Source organism: Pempheris klunzingeri, chromosome 11, assembly GCF_042242105.1.
Source record: "Pempheris klunzingeri isolate RE-2024b chromosome 11, fPemKlu1.hap1, whole genome shotgun sequence".
In the NCBI taxonomy this organism is placed as follows: domain Eukaryota; kingdom Metazoa; phylum Chordata; class Actinopteri; order Acropomatiformes; family Pempheridae; genus Pempheris; species Pempheris klunzingeri.
In genome coordinates this window covers 1,185,750-1,213,676 of record NC_092022.1, presented here as the reverse complement: position 1 = coordinate 1,213,676, position 27,927 = coordinate 1,185,750, and the positions used below count along the sequence as shown (strand labels likewise).

Here is a 27,927-nt window from a genome sequence, read left to right as displayed (position 1 = left end):
GGAGCAGCCGCTCATCAGTCTGCACTCACATGATGCCACCAATCATGTCCTGTCAGGCGTTTAATAAAACATGAAAGAGCCTAATAGGGTTTTGTAAATGGTATCTGTTCTTGTTTGAAGGCTTGGCACGTTACAGTAGGTCGATGGTGGTGAATAATTAACTGAATAAAAGATGATGAATGTTCCAAAGAAAGCTGCACTATAAAATACAAACCACAGCATCTGCTCGGAGGCTCGTGTCACAGTTCAGGTTTGGTCTTAGCCGCAGTGACGGCCTCTAAATCTGACCTGATAGTGACAGTCTGCTTTCCGTCTGATCGTGGTTCTTCTGATCATCTCACATTCAGTCGCTTCACACTGTTAGGGGCTCAGATGCATCAGCATTTCTTTGAGTTGCATTTACAGTGACAGATCTTTCTGGTATTCGACTGCTGTGCATCTTAAAAGCCCCGCTGGCATTATTGATGAACGCTCTGCCACCAGTCTGAGCCGCAGCAGCACCACGCCGCCACGTCTGAAATGCATTAAAACGTGATTGTAAACGATGGCTTTTCTCCATGACACCTCCCAGGCTTGGTAACTCCTCCTTTAAATGCACTGAAACACTGATGATAAATACACAGTAATCAGTAATTGATTAGTCTAGCAGCAGAAAACTAATTGGCAGCTAGGTTAGTGATTTACCTCATTTAAAAAGTTTATTATTATTATTCCAGGTTGTCAAATGTGGAAAATTAGCTGCTTTTCTTGATTTTGGATGAATATTTATATGTTTTGGACTGTCGGACAAACCAAGACGTTAGATGATTTTTCACTTTTTTCTGATGTTTTATAGATAAAACTATTCATTAATTCATCAGAAATAATCAGCACATTAATCTGTAACAGAAATAGCTGATAGAGATCTTGTGGCACCGTTCAGACGACCTGATCGATGTCCTCATGCTCACAGCTCTTTGACCCCCGCAGAGCTCAGGATTTCTCTGTGATCTTCTGTGGTTTTTGCAGGACGCTGCAGCTATTACATTTCCAGTTTTGTCTCCTTTGGACTCCTCTCCTGCACGCTCGCTCACTTGCTCACCTTCACAGCCATGATTCATCCTGCTTCAGAGGGAGCAGAGGGCAACGACGCCGGACCAAAGTGAGCCGGCCGAATGATTTCAGCTGCCACACAACCTCCTGAAATAGACTTCAAGCTGCTTCGCTGCACAAATCCTCCTCAGGGCGGCCTTATGGCTGTCGTTAAGATTAATGATGCCAGATATAATAGTGTTATGATATTGATTTTTTTTTTTCTTTTACTACTTCCTAATGAATGAATGGACCTAAATGAGATCAAAGAGACAAGATGAACTTTCTGGATCCCTCAAGGGAAATTTAATTATGGAAGCAGAAAAGAAAAATAGACAGCAGGTGGATGAATTAAGACTAACCCAGTGTGGCACTAGAAGAAGTGAACATGTGACGATGAACCAGGTTCCTTCATGACTAGAAGAGACATTATAGTTCAATAGATTTCTACTGAGTGAGTGTCACTGGGGACAGTAACGCTAACGCTCACCGTTGTGGTGAAATCTGAAACACTTGGGCGGCAACTAATGATGATTTTCATATTTCCTCAAACAGTCGATCGATTGTTTGTCCTGTAAAACGTCATAAAATAGAGAAAAATGCTGAAAACTATTTCCTAAATTATCAAATTGTATATTCTGTCCGACCAACTGTCCAATAGCCAAAGATGATCAATTTAGTTTCACTTGCAGCAAACAAAAACAGCAAATCCTCACAAAGAGGAACTGGAGCGTGTTTGTCATTTTTGCTTCAAACAGGAATGAATCGAGTATCAAAACATGTGCTTGATGCTTGATGGACTTTACTGATCAATCGACTACTGCGCAGACCTTCATGGCACCCAGAGGATGAATCTGGTGATGTCCTGGCATTTTGCTCTCGTGACGTTCCCCCCCTCAGTGAAACATATCTGTTGGATTGATTGTCATGCAGTGTGGTTCAGACGTTCATGGTCCCAGCAGGATAAGCTGTAGTCACTTTGGTGATGGACCATCATTAGCTTGTCCACTAGCTTTTTGGTTTGTGACCAAATATCTGCAAAATGAAGCTGCAGTTTGTGTTTAGTGGTAAAACCATAATTTTATTGTTGAGCTAGATACATAATATGTTTAATAAAAAGTTTAACAGAGCAGTTTTTACCCCAACAGATGAGATTAGATGAGAGTTAATGGTGAAGCACAGCCGATTAGCCACAAGGTGTTCCTCTATTTCAAAGGTCAGCTGGTACGACCAGGCTTTTAGTTTTGTCAGAGAACTGAAGCAGTGCAGTTCTCTATAATATAATATATATACTATAACATCTGATGCCACAGAGTGTTTGCAGCATAACGTCATGTGTCTGTTCCCACCGCAGCCCTTCCTGTGGCTGGGTCACTTTCTCACAGTACGTTTCTCCACAAAACCCTCGCACGCTGCAGGAAGTCTAGTTTATTCAGCAGAAAACGTTATGGAGCCCTAAGTTTTTCTCTCATTTATGTAGTTGACATGTATTTTCTTATTGCAAGTGTGTAAATCAGCCGCTCATTCACCTGCACAGAATATGAATATGATCTTTTCCTTCTTACGACTTAAACTTCACTGCTGCTGTTTTTTCGTGCCATTATTTGGGTTTGATGATATTTTGATGATCTGGATCAGCTGGTTGTTAATCACCAGCAGGTTCCTGGCTTCTGTTTAATAGGGGCCACATCCACAAATGTCTCAGTGAGGGAACCCCGGGGCTGAAGCACATCTGCTTCTTTCTGCTCTGCATCGTTAAACACTCACTTATTTGCGAGTGCTGACGACTTCATTTGCTATTTTAGAGATTTTTGGGTCGGCAGCCATTATACTCTCGAGCTGAACACGCCAGGTCTTTTGTTTGGCTTCAGAGGTCACTTAAGAGTTGTAATATCATTGAAATCCTTCATTTATCTGGCCTCCAGCTCTCCTGCACACTCAGCACTGTGGAAGACCTTCACCCTGCGTCATTCTTACAGCGTAGAAATCCATCTACATGTCGTGTTTCTCCTGTTAGTCTCCTATTAGTCACCTCTGCAGAGATGCTTTGGTGACATATTTTCAGGCCTAAGTAAAAATCTTTCCACCTCCTGCATGCTACATGATGAGAGTCGCCTCCATGAAAAGCAGAGAATCTTTAAGGGTTTTATCTGCTCGGTAAACAGAGCCGCAGATCTCCATTCTTCATTAAACCAACAGGCAGTGATGCTTTATTTGGTGTGTTTGTTTTCGGAGCAGCTCTGCGGTCCTCCGCGACAACGAAATGTTAATGCTTTGTTTGCTGATGGTGGAACTGCAGAGGAAAAGATAACAGCTTATTAAATTAAGAATACGTCTGTGTGAGGTTGTTTGGACGCGCTGTGTCGTTCTGGAGACCGAGGGGTCGTTCTTGGCCGCGGAAGCAGCAGTTTGACAAATGAATGTCAACCCGAGGTCCAGGTTTCTCGCTTGTTCTCATCCCACTGTATGAGAGTGTTTTGTCAGCTGTCCTCTTCCTGTTTCAGGCAACGGACCGACGTCCTCTAAAGAGCAGAGCGACGAGTCGAGTCCTTCAAGTGATGCTGCATTTGGGCACACATACTTTAATTGTGGTTTAACTTCCTTTTATTGCTGCATGTAACATCTGGAGTGTTTTCCTGTCTGTGTGGCTCTGATGGATGCAGAGCTACAAGTCAATCAATCAATCAATCTTTATTTATATAGCGCCAATTCACAACAGCATTATCTCAAGACTCTTTCCATAAAGAGCAGGTCTAGACCAAACTCTTTAATTAGAGAGAGACCCAACGATTCAGGACGAGCAGCATCAGATGTTATATTAGGCAACAGCAGCAGGAAAGACTCCCCTTTAACGGGAAGAAACCTGGAACAGAACCAAGTAAACAACAAGTAACACCAGTAATAATCATTTTCACTATGGATTAATCTGCCACCTGTGATTTATGGAGTATTTATTTGGCTTCAAATGTCTTGTTTTGTTCAACAAACAAGCCAAAACTCAACAATATTCAGATTAAAATGGTTTAAATCATGGAACCAGAGAGTGTTTGACATGTTTGCTTGAAATATTAACTTAACAGAAGAAATCAGTTCTCAAAATACTGGAGTATTAATTTTCTGTCAATTAAAATAGAATTGACGAACAGTTTCAGCCCACACAGGTCAAAGTTTCTATCGGTCCAATACTTGGTTTACGACCTGTAAAGTTATTGACATTCCCATCAACGTTATTGGGGCCAGTGTCCATGATGGTGAAAAAGGAAAACATTTCCTTAACAGTATCTGTATGTCAGCATGATTTCCTCAGCAGATAATGTACTTTATCCTTTTATTTGTTGTGATAAAGTCTCACCACATCTACATTTCCATGACAACTGGTGAACTCCATCAGCTGAGGAAGCTGAAAGCTCCAGAGGAGCAGCTAAATGGACCCTGTCATGAGATTGTTTAGTTACCTGTCGGTCTGAACTCCAGACGTCTTTCTATATTTCTGGTTGTTTTTGTTTCAGCCATAAAGATGCTTTCATTGTTTACTACTCTAAATTCAGGGAGAAGTGATGACGGTGCAGAAACTCTACATTCTTCTCTCGCTGTTCTCTCCACTCAGGTGGTTGTAGAAAATACTTCTGTACGCTGAGTTCGACAAGGCAACAACATGCTGAAAGACATTCCTTCATTTTTTTCAGTCTCCAACCACTTTTATGTGAAAGAAAGAGTTGATCTGAGTCTTTCTGCTGAGTTAACTTGAGCTGTTTGACTTTGATTCTGTCTGCATCAGCTGACACTCGGGGGAGCAGCGGAGCAGGCGCTTTCAACTCTGAGATATACAGTCGTCTGGGTAGAAACTGTGATCCGGAGGATGATAGCTGCACTGCGGGGGAACATGTAGGATGGGTGGAAAGTACAGACGCCTCCAAAGGTGTGGGAATGTAAACGTTACCGCCAGCGAAAAAGCACAAGTTATATGTGAGAGACGTAAGTATGCTGGAGGTGGAGGGAGGAGGAAGTCGTCATTACTTAAAGGATAACTTGTTAACAGTGTTTTTAAACCTCGGCCCTATTTCTGGGTTTAAAACGACCAATGACTAATATTATTTTGATCTTAATGGTCTCATATGGTGCTCTAAGTGCTGACTTCATCCTACCACAATAATTGCAAGTTCTATATTATTATATTTTAAAGACTAGTAGGTACACGTCCAGTAGATCACTTCAGCCAGCAGCCACCAACCGTGATCCTTTGGGACAACTGCCCCTGATCACAGTAGGTCCACTAAAAGTGCTTGTTTGATCCACTGACAGGCTCAGAGTGTTATTCTAAGTGTGTGACAGCATCATGGAAAGGATCCCTACAGAGAGAGACCTGGAAGATCCTTTTGGTTTAACCACAAACAGCACACACACCAGACTACATTCACTAAAACAGGGATTTTAGCCTGCTTTTTACCTGCTGGTTTCTTGCAGCATTCAGTGTTTAAAAATACAGAAATTACCCTTTAAGTAAAAAATAGCTCTGTTAAAAGTAAAAGTCCTATAAATAAAAGTACAAAAGCATTTTTGTGCAGCAGAATGTGAACAACACTTTCGCACAGTTTAACTGTTATATACTGTTGATAGTTTAATCTATTGCACAGCATCATATTTTATAAATTGGCCGTGTGTTTTCTTTGCAAACTCCTAATCTGTAGCACAACCTCAGTGGTCACATAAATGTAGGAGTCAAAAGTATCGCACTAAATGTTTTAAATGTAAATTAAAAAGAAGAGTTTCCTGCAGCTTCCTTTAAAAGACAAAGGAGGCCGAAGGTTACATGAGGTCAGGCTGGAAAAAAACATCCGTCCATCCGTCATCACGAGGCTGAAGGAGACAACGGCTCTGAGAAATGCTTGTTTTTAAGACTTGATTGACCGAACGTCCGGCAGCCATTGCTCATACTGACACACTGGAGAGGGTGAGGCTCTGACAGGCTGATGGATGGACAGTTAAAGGTCAGCTGAAGAGCACAGACCTGGTTTGGAAACATCCACACTGTTAAATTTGACAATCTGAGAGAGCGATTTGACTGGGAACCGATCAGTTCATCACTCACAGTGCCGTCAAGCTCGACTTAATGACAACGAACGACCACCTAATGGCAGATAATGTAAAATAGCACTTTGATTTCTGGCCTTTTATTTGACTGGTGTTCAATTTTACCGCCCTAGAGTATTTTACTGCCTTCAAAGTAAGAACTAAAGGTGATTTAAATGAGCTTATTAGCATTTTTATCAACTTTCATCAATTCAGTGGAGGGATGTGGAGGGAAGCTGTGGATTATCCAACATGCAGAAGCATTTTTTGCCATCTTGTAACAATGAATACAAGAGTTTACACCCTCTGGCACCCTCAGCCCAACTAATACTCGAGATTACAAAGAATGCAGAGAATAAATACTCTGTTATGTTGCAACTAAACAACAGTTGGATGTCGCATTTTTCCTGATCATGCCTACAATCCCAGGATGAACTGGCTCTGCAGTGCAGCACAAAAAGAATGCTTTTTTTTAATTTCTAAATCTTCTACGTGGATTATCGACTGTTGAGGATGCTGACTTTTGCCTGGGAACTGTTAGCTCATTCATATTTTAAGACCCTATGAATTATATCCAGCTACAAAAAGAAAAAAGCCTGAAAGGAGGTACGGGGAGTCTCATTGCTGTGGAGCCTCTTCCAGTGTCTTTGGTGACACCTGGAAGGTTTCAGAGCTTCGCAGACGTCGCAAGTAGTTTGTAGTTTGTTACCTGAATGTTTGGTCTGAACTTGCACGAGTTAAGTAACATGTCAGTGGATCATGTGCTTTATTGACAGGCCTCTCACCCTGTTCACCCAATCACATCTCTGCCATATCTCATCTGACCAATCACAGCCACCTGTCCAATCTAATTAACTCCAGTATCTGACAGACAGGGTTAAGAGCAGAGCGGATCTGCGGCTCAGATTCCTCTTCGCATCTCATTTCATCATGGCCAAATTAATTTCTAGACGTGCGCGTTACGCTCCGTGATTCGTCCAGATTAGACGCTGCCCAGCCTGATCACATCTGATGATGGTAGAAATGACGGGCCAGGACAGGGGGAGCGTACAAATATGAAAGGAAGAGAAAAGTTGTGGGATAAACGGGGTGAGAAAAGAGCTTTTTAGGCTTCAAGCAGAGGGAGAATTCACGGATCAGTGACTGACAGCACACGGTCTCTGGTGGTTGGCGCCGTCGGTGCAGCTGCAGCTCGGGTGGAAACACGACGAGGACGGGAAACAGAAGGAACCCAGGATCAGTTGGTGTGTTCGGGGGCCAGAATGAGTCAGAAACAATTAAATCACGTCTTTACTTTCCCTCTCACACCAGCGTGTTGTGCCTCTGGCGCTCTGATTATTCACCGATGGAGAGAGCAGAGTGGAGCAGGAGAAGCCACCAGAGGATAAACCACACCTTAAATTAGATCAGCTGTTTGATTAACCTGCTCCCTCTTTATCTGCTCTCCATCAAGCTCTGCAGAGGAGGGAACAGTGAGCGTCTGACTCAGGTCCCAAACTCAGTTACTTGACACTTCAGGTCAAGATAATTGATTGAATTCGAAAGTGATTGCAGCTTTTTTGCTGTTGTGGTTCTATGGTTGGCTCTATGATAATGTTCCTGATGACATAAATTAGCACTGACTTATATATTTAAACTTAAAAATGACTTTATACAAAATCCACTGCATTGATTTTACTGGGTAGAATCAATTCAAACAGATTTGATCATTGATCTTTTGGTGCTTATGTTACCCAGAATGCAATCTACCACCAACAGGCTGGTCGGACATAGGGTTGCTGTGGTTGTCAGCGTCATCGGTCTTAGTTATCGTCATTTTGCTTTTTTTTAAAGCGCATTTCGTTCGTTTTGGCGTTTTCGTGCCGTCATTCCTAAAATACTAAAACACTAAGCATGTCATCCATAGTTGGTTGGACGATGGATCTGGAGTCAGATTTCACTTTCATGTGAAGTGAGGCAGTGAGGAGAGTTCACCAAAGCGGCGATGTTGAAGGATTTGGTGTCGAAGCGAAAAGAAAAAGTGTCTATGTCGGCAATATTTTGTATTTAAGGGAAGATCCAAAGATCTAAAGATCAAATTACTCTACAGATTTTGAGCGTCATTGACGAATATCTTTGAGGAAAATTGATAACACCGGTGTTGTCCCCAGATGATTAACTGGTGGGGAAATTTCCTCACTGTGGCGTCCCCTAGTCAGATAGGTTGGCTTGGCTCTTTCTGACTCCACACCAGCTTGTAGTCTTCGGCTCCAACCAGCACAGATTCAGGTGACATGATTTTAAAGTCTTGAGAAACTAAAGGCCTTAAACAACCTTTTTCACACATGTAGTAGTAAATCCCAGCACCCTTAAACACACACGTGTCAGTGGAGTTCCAGTTGAGGATGTTTCTGTCACTGGTCACTTTGTGTTCAATGACATGTACATTAGGGAGCCCAAAGTAGCTCCAGTGTCTCATCAGGTGTTTTTAATGTGGAGAGAAAAGTTTTCTTGTCCCAGTCAACTGTATCCTGAGAATATTAGCATAATGGAGAAATGTGTCCAATAAAAGAGAGAGGAGCTTGGAGCCCAGTCCTTTTCTCCAACCCTGTAGATCTAAAAAAGGTTTGCAGTGGATGAGTAACGTGCTGCACCATATGCTCTCATGGATGACCGCAGTATGAGATAAAGATCTGAGTTGAATCTGTCCACCGCTGGATTACATCACTACGCTGCTGTTCTACTGGTGCCGCATGACTCGCAACCGACTTTGCACAGCTCTGATGTCATGTCTGACTCATGCATCATGCAGCCGACAGTGAAAACGTTGCCCGTTTGTTCTGCTTGAGGGATTCGTGTGAGCCGCCCATGTCAAGCTCTCAAGCTGGATCTGTTCAGGCTGCATCGGCGCGGAGAGAAGAGCACAGAACACGGCTGTAACATTCACCTTTGACCTGGTCTGAGAAGAAACGCTGATGACCTTTGACACCGACACTACACCCCTGTTTTTAGGTTAGCTCCAACCCAAGAACTCCAGGTCATCCTGCTGTTGAATATCATCACACATCTGTTCCAATTAAACGACCTCTACTGGCTACAGTAATTATGAAGAGAGCACAGGAGGAAGTCGGGTGCCGTGGTATAAAGCATGACACGGTCCGTGTTGGCAGGACTTTGGGTGCATTAAAAGAAACTGAACCCAAACATGGCGCCTGTTCACTCCAATGAGAACTGGACAGTAGCGCTCATCCCATCATGCCCCTGGCTCGTACCACGGCAGTGACGTCACTCAAAAATGAAATAAGAAAAGATTAAACTTATTAGAATATAAGCGCAGTAATTGGTCTCATTTATAGCTGGAGGTGTCCTGTCAGAAGCTTTAGCTTTACAGTGGTCGTCTACGGGGAAAAGGCTTTTTGTGCAAAACCACAAATGTGCCGATGGGGAAAAAGTAGACGCAAGGCTGAGCAGCGGCACCATATCCAGGTCCGATAATTCACTCAATTGATTGGTCAAATACGGGACTCTCACCCTGGAGGCTGCTGCTTGTCGTAACCAAAAGTCAAAGTGAAGATATTTTCACTTTTAACTTCACTTGTGTTATGTAACTTGCGTTATGTCACCCAAACCATCACCTTTTCCTAAATAAGCCAACCAACTAGTTTTGGTGTCTAAACCTAGCTGTTTTACAACTTTAACCATGTTGCTGCACTCTCCAGTGGTCATGTATGTCAGTTTTAATGATAATATTATTAGACAGTAGGCACCTTTTGGCCCTCTGGAAGGTGCAGCAGGGACTATCTGAATTAGGCTAATGGTGGTGATAACCACTGCTAACGGGCCTTTTAATGGGCTGATAATAAGGGGGTCGGGTGGTTCTGCACACATGAGGGAGTAGTGTGGGGATTCTGCAGCAGAGATCATAGAGAGAGAGAGAGAGAGAGAGAGAGAGAGAGAGAGACGTTAGAAGAACATGCATGCAAAAGAAAAAGAGAGAGGACATTAAAATGGAGAGAAAAGACAAGAGCATATGTAGACGAGAACAAGGCGAGAGAGCGAGAGACAGAGAGAGAGAGAGAGAGGTGGGGATGACACACATGTAGTTGTGAGTAGCAGCTCGATGCCTCAGGGTTTGGTGCCATTTGGTGCCTGTTTGGACAAACAGAGGACACACACACACACAGAAATTCACACAGCAACACATCGATACAAAAACACAAACCATTCACACACACTCTCCCTCCCTCCCTCTCTCTCTCCCTCTCTCTCTCTCTCTCTCTCTCTCTCTCTCTCTCTCTCTGGTGAAACAAGGCCAGGAAAAGCTGTGCCTCACTAACACACATTTCCCAGAGTCCCTGTTGTGTCCTAATGTAGAGCGCTGCGAGCCTACGGGGCAGAGGAGCAGGGGCGGTTGCTGGTTCCAATCCCTGGGACAGTCAGGCCTCAGAGGCATGGAGAGAAATCCCCTCCCTCACCGTGAATCGTTATCCTTAATCACAGTACAGTCCTGGTGCTGCAGACCATGAAGGAGACCAGACGAGCGGTGGCTTCTGGTCCGGTCACGTTTACTGACTCTTATCCTGGTTCTAGTTTAGTGCTGAGAGCACACTGTGCCGTGGTTGCTCTGCTTCACTGTTTGGAAGCAGACAGGCGCTCCTTTAACAGTGACCTTGCTCCATTAGCTTAGTTTGATTGGCAGCTAACCACACAGTGTGCCTACCACAGTGTTACACCCCACTTTATGAATATTCTACATTTATATATTGTGACTTCTATACTTGGAGTGTTGTGCGCTCCCTCCGCAGAGCACTGAGATGGAGAAATTTCCATCTCTGGGGTGGTAGTTGTGGGGAGGGGGTTGTCCTTTCTTCAAGTTAGAGGCCCTGTGTGCTTTGCTGATTGCCAACAACTGCTTCACTGTAATTGTTACGCATATGACAATAAAACACTTGGCTGTTTGGTGAAAGCATCCGTACAGTAAAGTGTTCTTCAGTTTCTTTCTCATAGTGAAAAAGATCAATTCAAGCAAGACAAGATGCTTCACTAAAACTCCTTGTACTTCTTCTTTCTTTGAACTCTTGCACAGACTTTAGTCAATGTTTTACACATCCCATCATCTTCTTTCCAGTTCTTTTCTAATTGTGACTTTTGTTGTAGTTTTCTTTTTCTCCTCTCGTACTTATATTTATTGTTTTGCATCTAAATACCAGCACAGGTTCCCTATTTATGAAAACCTCCTGGGTTCTAGACAATCTTCTATCTGCCCAAATGATAGAAGAAAGAAATGTACTTTGTTGTTAGTCCCGGTCAGCGATCGTCCACGTCCCAGCATGCAAATCACACCTGGCTGTGGGAGCTCATCTTGTAGTTTGGTCAGGACGGGGCCGAAGGGGTTCAGAGCGGGGCCGAAGGGGTTCAGAGCGGGGCCGAAGGGGTTCAGGACGGGGCCGAAGGGGTTCAGAGCGGGGCCGAAGGGGTTCAGAGCGGGGCCAAAGGGGTTCAGAGCGGAGCCGAGTGTGATCACCGCGTTCAGAGCTGCACAAACGAATGGAGGGTAAATTAACGCCATCGTAGAATAAACTTTGGTCTCTAAATGTATGAATCTGCTCACATTGATAGCTGGTTGGTTAGTTGGTTAGCTCCCCCAGGAGCAGGAACATTTGCTGGTCTGTCAGTTAGGAAAGAGTGAGTGTGTGAGACAGTGAGGTCAGTGAATCATCCGGTCGTCCTCCTCCCTCATGTGCTGGTGTCAGACTGTGAGAGCGGCCTCGTCTCCCTGGGAGTCGCTGCCTGTTCTGACACACTGCTGCGCCCTCACTTCCTGTTTGTCATGGCTGTTGTTTCCATCCAGCGAGGACTCGCTGCCTGTCGGGTTCACGCTGTGCAATGCCTCGCCTCGCAGGGAGCGCTTCCAAAACCCAGCTTCCCTTCCTGTTTGCAAACTTTAATACTCTTAAGTGTTTGCGTGAAGGAAAGTGATACAGGGATGGCCAGAGCTCCTCACTGAGTGAACGACAAGCTGCCTCACAAAGCTGGAGGTCGTTGTTGTGTGTGTGAGTTCAGTGTTGGTTTGATTGCAGTGATTTCCACTACAGATCCAACATGGTGACATTTAGTTTCTGACATTAAGAATACAGAATAAGATCGAAGCATTCAAGGATTCAAAGTGTTTATTGTCATATGCACAAACATGTTTCCCTGTACAATGAAATTCTTTCATTGCTGTCCGCAATGCATGCCAAACAGTTTAAATATCAATAGCTAAAAAGATAAAAATAGATAAAAAGGCAATTTAAAAGGCAGCATGTGAAATATAATAGAATATAAACTAAAATATAAGCAGAAATGAGTAGTTGGACTCAAGAAGGGGAAAAATTACAGCTTGGAATAAATAATTAGTGTTTTCTTTATTTTTGTGTGTTTGTTTTTCATTTACTCAGATTGAGTTATTTTGCATTATGGTTATTATTTAGGTAATTGTCAGTATTTGTTGAAACTAATTTAATTTATTACAGTTGGGAAGTCGACTTGCATGTTGGTGGTTAGAACGACTCTTGGTGTCTTGACAATGTACAGGTGCACCTGAGAATTCAGACCGACTAAGTGACTGATTGTCTTTATATTCTGGGTCTGTTTGGCCTGTTGGCTGCAGTGTGTGTTGTTGTGTGTGTGTGTGTGTGTGTGTGTGTGTGTACATGAGAGTGTGTACTTATGAGTGTGTACATGCTTCAGTGTATCAGTGTGTGTTTGTGTTGTTTGTGCAGAAACTGCTTTGACACTGTCGACCATAGAAATCAGACAGCTTTCTAATGAGTGTCTGTGTGTTGCAGTGTTTGTGCTGCAGTGTGTGTGTTGTTAGTTACCGCCCCTGGCTATGGATGCAGAATGACAAACAGAAACTGTGTGTGTGTGTGTGTGTGTGTGTGTGTTTTCTGTGTGCGAGAGAGAAAATTAGATTTACAGCAGAAAGACGGAAAGAAAAGAAACGTAAATGTGAGAAATAGTGTTGAACTTGCTTAGCCTGTGTGTGTGTGTGTGTGTGTGTGTGTGTGTGGCTTCACAGGAAGAACAAGCTGCTGAGCTGAACCAGGATTTACATATGAGTGTTTACATGCTGCAGTGGGTTTTTACGTCCTGTAGCTGCTGCTGTGTGTTGCTCTAGACCAGGGGGCACCAGGTCGCCCCCAAGGACCACATGAGTCGCCCCCCACTCACCAGTGAGTTGCGTTGCGTCTAAAATGTAATTTTTTCTGTTGCTATTCTTTTTTAATCACACTTGCATTTATATAGATTTGAAAATGACAATATCTTAAAAATAAAAGAATTAGTTTAGATAGTTTTAGGTGACCTCTGACCTATTCAAGTTCAAAGGTCAGCATTGTGCACATGACCAAACTTTGGCGCTCGTGGAGAGTAAGCTAGTGGGCGCAGCGAAGATGGGGAGCCGAATGTGGTTTCTAACCCAAAAAACATGGCAGAAAAAAGAAAACTCATCATTTTCACAGTGAATGGGAGGAAGAGTTCTTTGTTACTACTGTGAAAGAAAACTGCGTGTGTCTCATTTGAGGGGTGACGAGAAAGCGGCACAATGTGGAGAGACACTTCACTACGGGTCACAAAAGCTAGCATGCTAACCACCATGCTAACTACCATGCTAACCACCATGCTAACCACCATGCTAACTGCCCACCGGGAAGAGCTGAAGGCAGCTTTGGGTAAGCAGGAGTCTTTCTTCACGGAAAATCCCAAAAAGCACATTACACATTTTTAAACAGATACCAGATGTTGTCAGTGGCAATATGGAAGTGTCATGGCAAAGTTAAATAAAAATATTGAAAAATTGTGTTAAATTCAAAAGTGTGTTCATGAAATGTAACAGATATAATTTTGTTAAAAATGACGCAATAACTGATTTAAACTTCCACCACAGCAGACAGACACCTCATCCTTTCTTTTCTTTCTTTTGAAACCATAAATAGCAGCTGTCGTGTGTCTCTCTCCTCCAGTGAGAGGATTTTTCCTGCTTCGCTTTCTGTCTCTCACACGGTTATAAACTCTTTGAGTCTTTGAGTTGTAGTTAGTCGGACAACACCGGACATTTGAAGACATTACTCTGTGCTCTGATAAATTCTACAGATGAAATGAAAGAATAACAACGTGATGACTACTTGCTGCATCTAAGGCCCGTAGAAATTAATGTGTTTAAATCAGATCTAACTGAGTCAAACTGTTTTGCCTTTTATTCAGTCCACCAACTCACATGGATTATTATGCAAATGTGGAATACGCACAGGAAAAAGAAAAGCATAAAGCTCAGACCAGCAGGGCGTCTGATGACAATAACAACGTCCCCCTGAGGTGGGAGGGAGCAGACACCCAGACAGCCTGCAGGTGGCGTGGGCCGAGGTTTGTCAAGCGCTGTGTGAGCAGCAGAGCTTTCAGGTGAGCAGCAGAGGAGTGAGCGGATCACTGCCGGCTGCAGCACCCAGCCATAATTAATAGGCTGCTTTTGTTTCAGAGAGAGGAGTCTGCAGAGAGAGTGAGTGAGCGACTGATTTAGCTCGCAGGCTTCACTTCCTTTATGAACTGTGCTGATTCTCATTCACCGCAGAGCAGTGAAACTCTCTGAATACTGCAGCTAATTTATCCCGTTACAGTGCATCTTCTGCCGTGATGATGCTGAAGCTCTTTATCAGTCAGTGTCATGTTTTATGCTGTGTGTTTATGTCTGGTCTGGTGGAAATTAGTTTGAGTGTTTCAAGCTTACTGTGAAAGTCAGACATGATCAAGTCAAGGACATAGACTTTATTATATTTCTATATTGTTGTTGTTTGTTTCCTTACATACTTCAGATACTTTAAATAACCTTGAGAGTTTAATTCCATATTGTTCTGTTAGAACAATAACAGAATGATATTTAGAGATTATATATGTCTATAGCCCCAACAACCTTCAGCAGTATTTTAGGGCACCCTGTATGTAGCCCCCATCTCCAGTGCCAGGAAGTTTACAAAAATACCAGTAATGCACTGAAAAAAACATCCTTGATATCTAATTGAACATGCAAACAGGTCTTAAGACCAACGAATTCAGGTGAAGTTTTTCTTTTCTGATTTTGCGAATTGGTCGGGACAAGATAAATACTGCCAATGAGTGCCAAGCAGCAAAGATGGAGACAGATGTTAAAAAAATAAATCCTGGCACATCATGTGATGGTTGTTTTTTTTTTAATGTCAGGGTCACCTGAAGTTTGCCGTGTGACCAGCAGCCTGCCAGAGGAGGCAGCCAGCGTGGTGCCCAGCGCAGGGCAGGGCTGGGGTTTAAATCAAACACACCTCACCTCAGTTCAACCCTGCAGCTGCTCAGGACAGGACAGGACAGGACAGGACAGCGAGGGGAGGGAGAGCATGAAAGCAAAGGAAACACAGAGGATAAATGTGGAACTGGTCCAGCAGATCAGCAGCCCAGATTGGGCAGCGAACAAACAAGAGTGGCTGTAACGTGATGCTTTGGGGCAACTGCACCTGATCAAAGTACGTCCATTAAAGCCACTGACAGGTTCAGATTGTTATTCTAAGTGACCGACAACATTATAGGAGGGATCCCCACAGAGAGAGACCTGGAAGATCCTTTTTGTTTTACCAGAAATAGTTGCTATATGGCTCGATACAAAGCCACCAGACTCCATTGAGAAAAATAGTAATTTTTACAAGGGAGTTGCTGGTCTACAGCTGTCTCAATCAGTTAGGTTGATTGTGTTATTGTGTGACTTTGGTGTTTTAAAGGGTTAGTTCGGATCCAACACAATATTTGTGTGACACACAATAGCATCAATAAACTAACTGATTGAGGCAGCAGCAGACCAGCAGCTCCTGTGTTCTGTGAGGTAAAATCAGTGTTTTTGTGAATGTAGTCTGGTGTGTGTGCAGAGAACGATATAACGGCTGTTTGTGGTTAAACCAAAAGGATCTTCCAGGTCTCTCTCTGTAGGGATCCTTTCCATGATGCTGTCACACACTTCACACAATCTGAGCCTGTCAGTGGTGTAAAGGAAAGAGGATAAGAAACTAGAGAGAAGGAAAGGTCACGATAGTGGAGGTGAGAAGAGCAAGTTAGAGGATGAAAAAGGGAAGGAAAGAGGAAAGGAGTAAATTAGAGGAGCCAAAGAAAGGGAAGAGAAAAGAGCCGCTGAGAATGCGTTGTAGAGAAGAGAAGAGAAGGAAAAAGAAGTGGAGAAGGCAAATGATGGAGGAGAGTGAGAGAGGAGGATGATGAGGATGAAGAGGAAAGAGCAAGAGAGACAGTTAGCAATTATCTAGAGTACCGTCCTCTCAGTTTTTACTGCAGCGCCTCACTGGGATTTATTTATGAGTGGTGTGTGTGTGTGTGTGTGTGTGTGTGTGTGTGTGTGTGTGTGTGTGTGTGTGTGTGAATTTAATACACCCAAGTTTGGAGGGATGAGGGGATGTAAACGCCACATCATCCCAGAATAATGTGTTTAGCTTCTAGTTCTTGCTCTCTCTCTCTCTCTCTCACACACACACACACACACACACACACACACATCCATTGTCTCCCACACACTCATGCTGGGTCTCTCACAAACGCAACACGCTGTACACCCACATTCACATACACTGTACACCCCCCCACACACACATACGCACACACATACACACTGCTGTTACCATGAGTCACCCTCATGTGACTCAGTGTGTGTGTGTGTGTGTGTGTGTGTGTGTGTGTGTGTGTGTGTTGGCAGCGCCCACGTTAGCTTCAGTGCCAGCTTCACGCGTGTCTTAGATTAACACTGAAGAGCCCCTTTGATGATCATACACACACATACACACACACGCACACGTCTTCGTCTCCTCCTGGTTCTCTGACAGTAAAGTGTCCCTCAGTGATCAATGAGCTTCTCACTGTCACCTGATCAGTTTTATCTACTCTGTTCATGTCTGATCTGGTCCAAGTCCAGTTTAGTCTGATTTAGTCCAGTTAGTCTGGTTTGGTCCAGTTAGTCTGGTTTGATCCAGGTAGTCTGGTTTAGTCCAGTTTAGTCTATTTTTTCCAGTTTGTCTGATCTCATCTGGTTCTCTAGTTTCCTCCTCTCCTCTCCTCTCCTCTCTCCTTCCATCCTAATTTCCTTTTGAAAAATAACATCTTTCTTTGTCTTTGATTGTTTCTCTCCATCTTTGAGCTTCATATTTCCGTTTATTTCACTTGAAGCGTTCCAGGAAACAAGCATGTTACTGAACCATCGCAGGACAAGATTTCACCTGATAGCATCAACATTAGCAGATGGATAACCCTCCCCCTCTCTCCCCCTCTCTCTCTCTCAGTGTGGAGGGCGACCCTCAGTGTCCGGAGGCGCTCACTTTCTCTGATTCGTCCTTTGGCCACCCGCCTCCCTTCCATCGCTATAGCAACAGCCCCCTCTCCAGCCCCTGTGACCCCTACGGCTCCGCCTCAACCAGCGGGCCCCTGGGAGCCTCCCACACACACACACAGGTACAAAACCCTCAAATGCAAAAACACAACAGGTCTGCTGGAGCTCCAGTTTAAGAACTAAAGTGTGTTTGGCTCCAGACTTGCAGGTCTGTAGATCTGTGTGTGTGTGTGTCAGATCACAAATCTGATGGAGTTATCTACATCATAACAGGTGAGTGCCACTCTGGGGGTCATTTATTTGGCACCTAGTGGGAACGTGACAGCTATATTTCCCCAAGACGCCACATAAGACGCACGTTTACCTCTTCATTACTGATGAAAAGTATCGTCTTTACAGTTTCATTCAATCTTTCTGTCCCTTTTGATGTCACCTTCTGTTCCCTTGCTTGTGAGCAACTGCTCCCATACGATGGTAAACTGGATTGGACTAGGCACAGAGATCAGGGTCAGGTGAGGATCAGGCATTTGGGTGGGGGTGTGGTTGGATTTAGACGTCAGGGTCAGGGTTCATGTGTCATACTAAGAGGATACTGAGCTGGGGAGCATCGGAGTTGATCAAAAACAGAATGGGAACTGACCAACAATAAGCAAGCAACAGTAAAAAAAATAACAGTAATAAGGTACCTGTGGGTGCTTCAAGGGTCCCAAACCCCTTGAGTTCAGTGCCCTGGATGCCAGCCTGGTCCTTAAGACGTTCAAATGAAATAGAACAACCAAAACATGGCACAGTGGCGCGTTCACCACAGTCTAAGGACAACAGGAGGTCATGAGAGTCTTCACTGTCGAAGCCCCGAGGCCTGATTCTCTGTGATGTTGTTATTGTCCAAGTAAGACAGAATCTGTGTGCAGACGATTATTATTATTTGGACACAAGTGGGCGCCTGGAGATGGGACCGATTGGTCCTGATTTAAGATTCAACTTTTTAATCTCGACACTGTCCTTACCAGCGACTCCAGGGTATGAATCTGAAACACCTGAAACAAACTGATCCTCGCCTGAGATGGAGAATACCTAAACTAACACTGACTGCCTGTCTCCTCCTCCTCCTCCAGGGTAGCTCTCCCATCTCCCCCCCCAGCCCGGCGAGCCTTGCCTGGGCTCAGCGCAGCCGACACCAGCCGGCCAGCCTGGCGCTCCGCAAGCAAGAGGAGGAGGAGAGCAAACGCTGCAAGGCGCTATCCGACAGCTATGAGCTCTCTACAGACCTCCAGGACAAGAAGGTACGAAGTGAACATGTGCAGAAACGTCCCTCGACCACCCGTGGACTCAACGTCAGGATGTTCCCGTCCTCTTTACCACCATTGATGCACTTTTAGTCCCACATCAGTTCTTCCTGTCTGTCTGTAGTCTGTGCTGCTGTCTGTGCGATGTGTGCAAACACCAGGCGTCTTATTTCTGTCAACAGAAACCTCAGCTACTTCTTTATTGTGTCAAAACATCAGTTGTTTGACTGATATTATAGCAGTAATATTATATTTTTAAGAGAGATTTTATAATGCAGCTTCATTAAGTTAGATTAAAACAGTTTAAACAAGATGTATGATCAATTAGCAAATCAATCACTAACTATCTTCATCAGTTCAGTAAGAAAAAGAGTCATAATTCTGTGATTTCAGCTTCTTAAATGTGAATATTTTCTGGTGTCTTTGCTCCTCTGTGACAGTAAACTGAGTCTTTGGGTTTGGAGACATTTGATCTGACACTGATCAGCGTTTTATAGACCAAACAACGAATCCATTTATCCAGAGAATGATCAACAGACTAATTGACAGTTGTTTCAGCCCTGAGCTTGTTTATCGTTATGGAAGTCAGCACATTCAGGTTTACAGAAACTACTGGATCCATCGAAAGAACAGTTAAAGTTAAAGTTAAAAATGTCAACGTTTGAAGATCCTGAAATAAACTTGCTCGACTTATTTAGTTAGTGAGACAAAATAGGCCACACTACAGATAAAGATCAAAGAAATGACATAACTGTACATATGTTACTATATTAGATCCGGGCCTTCAGTGGATGTTATTACTCCTGCAGAGGTCAGACTCTTATTTTTATATCCTTATGCTGATATTATCACTCCTACACTCAGCTCTCCACAGTAGGAGCTTTCCATTGGCTTCAGTGTGATCGGTGATATTATCATCACGCGGTGGCTGTGGAGCCTGCTCCCTGATTGGTTGCCTCTGTGTGACGGTGCCATCTGATAGGTGGAGATGCTGGAGAGGAAGTACGGGGGCCAGTTTGTGTCCCGGCGGGCAGCGAGAACGATCCAGACGGCGTTCAGGCAGTACCGCATGAACAAGAACTTCGAGAGGCTTCGCAGCTCGGCCTCGGAGAGCAGGATGACCCGCCGCATCATCCTGTCCAACATGAGGATGCAGGTACACACACACACACAGATACTGTGTATGCAGCATGTGTAGATGTGACGCTACATGTTTGTTTGTTTGTTCTTCTTTGGTCCAGTACTCGTTTGATGACCGACAGCCTCAGGGTCAGGGGTCAGCAGGTCAGCAGGGCTCAGACGACACAGCAGACATGGACGACTCCTTCTCCAAGCAGGTAACCACGCGTGATGACATTTAGCATTAAAGGTGCTCATGAACCACAGACTGTATAGAAGAAGTGGACGTCGCTTCCAGATCTGAGAAGTGAATCCAAGTCGTAAACCTCCATTCTTTCTATGAATGAATGTAAGTCTATGAGAAAATGACATTTTCCTGATGAGTTTCTGGTCTCAGTCTCTAGTTTACAGTCTTCATCAACACAGCAGGATGTTCATTTAGTAGATTATGGTCCCATTTAGAGGAAAACTGTGACCAACCAATCAGAGGCGGCCTTCATGAAACAAACACTTCTGGTTCCAAAAAACCAAGATGGCGACGCCTGTAAAGCCAAACTCGAGGCTTCAAAACGATGGTGGTGACATTTCTGTGGCCATGTCCACTTCTATTATACAGTCCATGATATGAGCACAGGTGTGTGCGTGAGAGAGAGAGAGAGAGTGTGTGTGTGTGTGTGTGTGTGTGTGGACATTACAGCAGAAATTGCTTTTTTACTGTAAGACCTCAAATAAAAGTTGGTACTCAGGTGATACTTCAATGAAACTCAACATTCTTTGGAGATTTGAGCTTCAAAGTTCATTCTTGAACTTGGAAATATTACCAAGAGAGTAAAGTACTAAAAAAAAAGGCATCTTAGGGGTTTCTTACTAAAAAAAAACCTTGAAGTCTAAAAAGAAGGTAAATTAGAAGTACAGCCTTCTCTAATTTAAACCTTAAGCTCTCCTTGTGCTTGAGGTGAATGTGTGTTTGTTCGTGTTTGGGTTTAGTTTCCGCCTCTGTGCTCCACTGCAGGTGAAGTCGTTGGCCGACTCCATGGACGACTCCCTCACCTGCCAGTCTGGCCGTGAAGACTCACAGGAAGTGGGAGGAGAAGGCGAGGAGGACGATGAGGAGGAGGACGAGGAGGAGGGAGATGAAGAAGAGGAAGAGGAGGAGGAGGAAGGGGAGGAGGACGAGGAGGAGGACGAGGATGAGGACTACAGGGAGTGTGCATGGCGCAACACCAACCCATCCTCCCGACGCTTGGCAGGCCGGGTGGGAGGAGTGGGAGTGAGAGGAGGCGTGGGGGGAGGCGCCGCCATGCACGAGGACAGCAACGCCACCTCCTTCAGCGATGTCACCCTCTACATGGACGAGGGCTGCCTCCCCTCCTCGCCACTCTCCCGCCCGCCCTCCTCGCCACTCTCCCGCCCCGCCTCCAGCTCCGACACAGAGTACTGGGGAGGAGGCGGAGGAGGAGGAGGTGCAGGGGGGAGGGAGGACAGCAGAGAGACAGAGGGAGGCAGCAGCAACAGCCGGAGGAGCAGCACCCCCTGCACAGAGTGTCGAGGGGAGTACAGAGGGAGGGCAGGAGGAGGGGGAGGAGGAGGAGGACACCTCCCCGTCCTGACTATCGAACCGCCCAGTGACAGCTCAGTGGACATGAGTGACAGGTCAGCACAGCCAATCACAGAGCTTCTAATGAGCTCACATGCTTGTTTAAAGATGCTGGTGTTGATTACACTGTGGTTATAGGACACTTGTGTATTTACTGTTAGTAAAAGTATTAAGTAGTAAACTATAAAGATATTCTGTAAAGTAAAACTACTCATAATGCAAAATGGCTTCTTCCTGAGCGTTAAATTAAGACCCCTAGATACAATATAGTACAATATAAAGATACCTTTATATTGTACTAAAGCACAGTACATACACAGAGTTACATACTATATATTTATGTTATTTATTTCCATTGGTATCAGTTACTAAGGTCATTCTTGGCAGCGAAGCATTACTGATTACTAAAATCATGTGTTCTGTGAGGTTAAATGACTTTTTTTGTCAGCGGGCTTCGAATGTAGCGGTAAAACTGGTCTTCCAGGCCTCCATCTCTCATGCTGTTGGGTATCTAGAATAACTCTCTAAGTTACCAAAGTTAATCGTGATGTGGAGCTGTTTAATCAGGTGTATTTGCCTGTGTGAGATTAAAAGTTTTATTTTTGCAGATGTAGGAATGAGTCATATAACAATATGCACTTCTTTTAAATGTAGAAAAAGTTTTCACCACGTCTGGAATTATTCTTTAATATGAACTTTGTTGTTCCGACCTGCAGGTCAGAGCGAGGCTCTATCGGACGCCTGGTGTACGAACAGGAGCCGTCAGGAGTGGAGCGAGGAGGAGAGAGGGAAAGGAGGGGAGGAGGAGGAGGAGGAGGAGGAGGGGAAGGAGAGAGTGGAGAAGACGAGCGAGGGGGAGGAGGAGGAAGCAGTGAAGCCGACTCTCCGCAGGGAACGATCAAACACAAACCAAACGGCCGCTCGGTCGCCACGGCGCAGGGACAGACTCGCAGCCCCGCTAACGTCCCTTTACCGATGCCTTCAGCCCGGGCCCTGCCGCCTCACCCACTCCCTCACCCGCTCCCTCACCCACTCCAACACCCTCACTCGCACCCCCACCCTCACCCATCGCCCATCCCACATCTACCCACCATCCTCCACCACCACCCGCAGTACAACCAGCCTCACATGATGCACATGCAACACATGCACAGCGGCAGCCCGTACATCCAGCACGCTCACCACTTCGCCCAACACCATTACCACCACCTGCACCACCAGCACCACCACCTCCCCCACGGTTACCCAGAACCCCCCTCCTCCCCGCTGCCCTCCCCTGTGCCACCACTCACACCTCTCTCGCCACTGCCGCCGCCGCTTACACCTTCACCGCTGTCCTCCTCGTCCTCCTCCGCGCTCCAAAACATGGAGGCGCAGCAGCAGCAGCACCACGGCCACCACCCCCACCTGCACCACCACCACCTGCTCTGCTCAGACGGAGACAACGAGAGCGTCAACTCCACCACCACCAACTCCAACGACGACACAACGGTCAACAACTGCAGCTCCGGCTCCTCGTCACGCGACAGCCTGCGGGAGCCAATCGGAGGAGCCGCGCTGGGGAAGCAGACCTATCAGAGAGAGAGCCGCCACAGCTGGGACTCACCCGCCTTCAACAACGACGTGGTGCAGCGGCGGCAGTACCGCATCGGACTCAACCTGTTCAACAAGTAAGTGTGTCTATATGAACCTAATCAGAGAGAGAGCGAGCCGGCCCACTGATGAGTCACTTCCTGTATCTGTGTCAGGTGGTCTGAGCTCAGCCCCGCCCCCTTCAGCAGAGTCTGTTCAGTCAGGCGTGAACGTGAACGCAGATTCTGATCGATTCTTTGGCCCCAAAGTGACCAAAGTGAATACTGGAGGCAGTTTAACAGGACACAGATCTTCTGAACACTGAGACTCTGACATGGACTTTAGAGACGGACACATGAGGAGGAGATGAGCTCTGAGTGAGCATCTTATTCTCACAAGATCTGGCAGCACAGATATATCGTTTCTGAAGCTTCTGTGGCGGGAGGCTGCTGCACTAGTCACTCTGCACCTGCTGCACCTACTGCACCTGCTGCACCTGCTGCTTTTATCAGCCGCTGGAGTCCAGAGCTTGTTAGCGTGGAAGCTAACAGGCTAACAGCTGTTTGCAGACAGTCTGTCAGCCTGAACAACAGCTGACTACAACCTGCACTGAGCTCCAGTCTGACTGATGTTAAACACTGAACAGCTCGGAGTCAGCTGGTGTTCACATAGATCATTGATAGGTTATTGATGCTCCCACAGCCCCGCCTGCTTCCCTCCATCCACACCACCTTCACCACCAGGAGGCCACGCCCACTCAGGAGACAGGAAGTGGACACTGTTTCAGATCTGTAGTGAGCCATCTTTAGTTTTAGAGGATCTTTGACAGTACACCCTTTTGAGTGAACGAGCTGTGCTGAAGCGATTCGCTCATTTCTCTGCTGTCGAGCTCTCAGTCAGTTGCAGGCGAGCGTGCAGGGATACATCCGCTCAGTGAGGGAGTGATCCAGCTCATTCGTTCACAGCGAGTTGGGAAAACAGGTGGCTCACTGCGAGGAAGTGGTGCACATCATCCACTGACGGCCCAGCAAGTTCAAGAGTAATTTAAAATGTAGATCAGTTAAAAGACTTAAAACACATTGAAAACCAGCACTGATCTCTGATATTTAGCAGGGAAACTTGTAAAATATCATGAATTATAAGAAGAGTTTGAGAGCTCCAGTTCTGATTCAGTGAACAAATCTTTTGTACGAATCTTTCTCATGAACTGATTCTAGTGATGCAAGACACTGAAAATAACTCCTTTGCACGTCACAAGCCCACCCCAACCAGGCAGACGGCACTGGGAATCTAAAAAAACAGGGCAAAATAACAGCTTTATCCCATGTAGCCTCACAGCATCCTAACAACATGACGAGCATGTAAGGTTTAGTGTTTGTCCTCTCACTGAAATAGGAGCCCAGAGTGCAGAGCAGAAGGAGGAGGGATGCATGTCAGTTAGCCTGTTACTGTTTCCTGATGATCGGGAAAGTTTTACCAAGTGAAGCCCTCCTGTGGGTGTCACCCTCTGAACACACACGTCCAGAAAATCCTGGTTACATATGGGGGTGTGTTCATGTTCGTGTAGTTTGATTTGACAATACGACCTCTTAATCTTAATCTGCTGCAGTGATATCGACAAAACTGTCACGTAGTGTGAAGTCAGCATCAGTGTTTGTGGTCTTATACAGCTAAAATGAATACAAATTAATACATGAATAGGATTTAAACCATAAAACAATGAGCTGCAATAGAATTAAACAGATTAGAGAGTGTAATAAAAACTACAGTGCAGAAACAGTGTCAGGTTTACCTGATAAAATGCAAACAGGAAAGTTTTAATCCCTGATTTAAAAGCTGAGACTTGGAGCAGATGCTGCTTCTCATTTTTTAAACGTTCACTACAAATCTCACTGCTTGCTGTTTTTTCTGCCGCTTCTTTGCCGGCGCACGTCCACATTTTGGAACAATGTGGGAGAAAAGGCTTTTCTAGACACTTCAAAATGTTCCCATCACGATCCCAGTTCTGCACGCCAAGTATCGTTAAGATTTGTGCCGTTTCATTCACTTGTGAAATGTTGGAGCAGTCCTTCAAAACCAAATCTTCATGCAGCGATTACAGGAACGCACATTTACTGCAACGATCTGCTGCATAGTGAAAATGACACACATGAGTCAGACATAATAGACAAACATTTTCATTGATCACAAAGCACAACTGAAAAGCACTTTGTTTCTTGACAAATTTGTTGTTGTAAATGTGAAACCGTTTCTCTTTTGGGAGTGAGCCACAGTCGACACTTCAGATGATGATTATTATTAGATGATTTTTTTGTGTAGATGGGGGAGGATGACTCCCTCTTGTTAGCAGAACGATCAGGATGCATCTTCCTCCGTATCTCTGCTGTGCGTGTATGAATCCATGGTGCTGAAGCTGCAGACGGACCTCTGGAAGTAGTCAGTTCTGTATAGATTAAAGTGACTTAGAGACCCCCTGCTGCCTCTGGTGCTCCTGTAATATCTGTATGATATTAAAGGGGAGCGGCTGCTGCAGTTGGTCCATCCTGTGTGCTAAAAAAGAGTAAATTTCCTTCTGCCTTTATTTTTGTAAGTTAAGACATCAGCACTCATTAGCACGTGGTGCAAAGATGACCAACGCCCCCCCAACATGCCATACTTTTGTGCAGGCTTATACGGCGGAAACACCTCAAAACAGAGCCGAGGTGAAATAAAATAAAGGAGACAGGAAAGGAATTAAAAACAAAAAAAAGATAAGGGGAAAAACTTGTCCTGTCTTTGCTGCAGGAAGCCGGAGAAGGGGATCCAGTACCTGATCGAGAGGGGCTTTGTGTCGGACACGCCGGTGGGCATCGCCAGGTTCATCCTGGAGAGGAAAGGACTGAGCCGACAGATGATTGGAGAGTTCCTGGGCAGCCGGCAGCAGTTCAACAAGGACGTCCTCGAGTGAGCAAACACTCACAAGAGCTGATGGTGGCTTGGTTTTGCTTTGTGTGAACATTTACAATGCTTGCCTGTGTTTGTCTGCAGCTGTGTTCTGGATGAGATGGATTTCTCAGGGATGGATCTAGATGATGCTCTGAGGAAGTTCCAGGCTCAGATCAAAGTTCAGGGTGAAGCTCAGCGAGTGGAGCGACTGGTGGAGGCCTTCAGGTACTAAACTGCATCACAGGTTTGAATCCCAGAGAGGATTCAGTGACCTGTCGGCAGCGTTTGTGATGTCTTTTGTCGTGTCCTCTCCCTCTCCAGTCAGCGGTACTGCGTTTGTAACCCGGTGCTGATCCGGCAGTTCCAGAATCCAGACACCATCTTCATCCTGGCCTTTGCCATCATCCTCCTCAACACGGACATGTACAGCCCCAACGTCAAGCCAGAGAGGAAGATGAAGCTCGAGGACTTTATCAAGAACCTGCGGGGTCAGTCTGCAGATCATCTCCACCTCTTGTAGTTTGTCTTAAATGCTGCAGGTCTGGAAAAAATTTAAAACCAGTAGTTAGAAAAGAGCAGTCATCACTCCTAACGGTCAGAGTTTGGTCAAAACCGATCAGGTGATGTGCTGAAATAAGAATTTGGCAAAAAAAGGAAGAAAAACTAACATTTACAAAGCTTCATAAGAGCTTTAAAGCAGAGCTCAGTTTTTAAACCTGGGCTTTATTTGTGCATATTTGCTGTCTAAATGACTAATAACTACAAAAACTTGTGCTTGTTTTAGCCACTGAAAGGCTCAGAGTGTTATTCTAAGTGTGTGACAGCATCATGGAAAGGATCCCTACAGAGAGAGACCTGGAAGATCCTTTTGGTTTAACCACAAACAGCCGTTATATCGCTCTCTGCACACACACCAGACTACATTCACTAAAACAGGGATTTTACCTCACAGGACACAGGAGTTTGTCTGAGTTCTTTTAAAAATCCTGTGTTTTTATTTTAATTGTAAAATCTACTTCAGCAGTAGTAGACAGTAACTCAGTACATCAAGTGCAGTTTTGAGCTACTTTTACTTCACTTGATGATTTTGCAGATTCAGATCAATAATACAAAATAACTAAAAAGGCGCTATACAAATACAGACCATTTACCATTTACCATTTAATAGGTTATGATGAATCGTTATAGGTAAGACTTAATCAATCCTTTGGTGGAATCAATCAACAAGCAGTAAATATAGTTTTGGTTCAGTAACATTTTGGAGTATTTCTTCACTGCAGGCAGAAATATTGTTTCTCCAAGAAAATGTAAAATCAATCACAATCAATCAGAGCTGCCTTTGATTAGATTATGACTGTTTGATTGACAGGTTGTGAGGTGTGAGTCTAAAGAAACCAGTTAACCCTGAAATGACAGGGAGGATACAAATAGTTTATAGCTGGTCAGGTTTGCTGCTTTTACATCATTATGGTTTCATGTCCGAATCTGACCGCGTGTTTCCCTCAGGGGTGGATAACGGTCAGGACATCCCCAGGGACCTGCTGGTGGCGATCTACGGGAGGATCCAGAAATGGGAGCTGAGGACCAATGACGACCACGTGTCACAGGTCCAGGCAGTGGAGAGGATGGTGGTCGGCAAGAAGCCTGTAAGATCCTCCGACATCTCAGACAAACAGCTTTAAACTCTCTGAAGCTACTGAAGAAAATGGAAGATATTTTGAGGAAAAACTAGAGGCTGAACGTTTAGAGCTTTCTTGTATCTCTTAATTGTTTTCCTTTTAAGAACAATTAGTTGATGATTAGGTGATATTTTACTGATAAGGTCGAAATCAGTATCACAACATTAAAGAATGACTCCGGTATGTTTGTGTATAAATGATCGAATCTGATTCAACTCACTCTGAACAAGATGTCACCTT

General features: G+C 44.9%; 1 protein-coding gene across 1 annotated transcript in view; it reads left to right on the top strand.

Annotated features, from left to right (window-relative positions):
- The window catches only part of LOC139209751 (IQ motif and SEC7 domain-containing protein 2-like), a 133,736-nt gene that overhangs the window by 93,383 nt on the left and 12,426 nt on the right, over positions 1-27,927 (top strand). The window contains exons 2-11 of the mRNA XM_070839592.1: positions 17,463-17,631; positions 18,625-18,792; positions 19,778-19,951; positions 20,037-20,132; positions 20,927-21,567; positions 22,228-23,181; positions 25,868-26,026; positions 26,111-26,233; positions 26,330-26,496; positions 27,515-27,654. Of these exons, the coding sequence (XP_070695693.1) occupies positions 17,463-17,631; positions 18,625-18,792; positions 19,778-19,951; positions 20,037-20,132; positions 20,927-21,567; positions 22,228-23,181; positions 25,868-26,026; positions 26,111-26,233; positions 26,330-26,496; positions 27,515-27,654 (2,791 nt within the window). The remainder of the gene's footprint in view (positions 1-17,462; positions 17,632-18,624; positions 18,793-19,777; positions 19,952-20,036; positions 20,133-20,926; positions 21,568-22,227; positions 23,182-25,867; positions 26,027-26,110; positions 26,234-26,329; positions 26,497-27,514; positions 27,655-27,927) is intronic.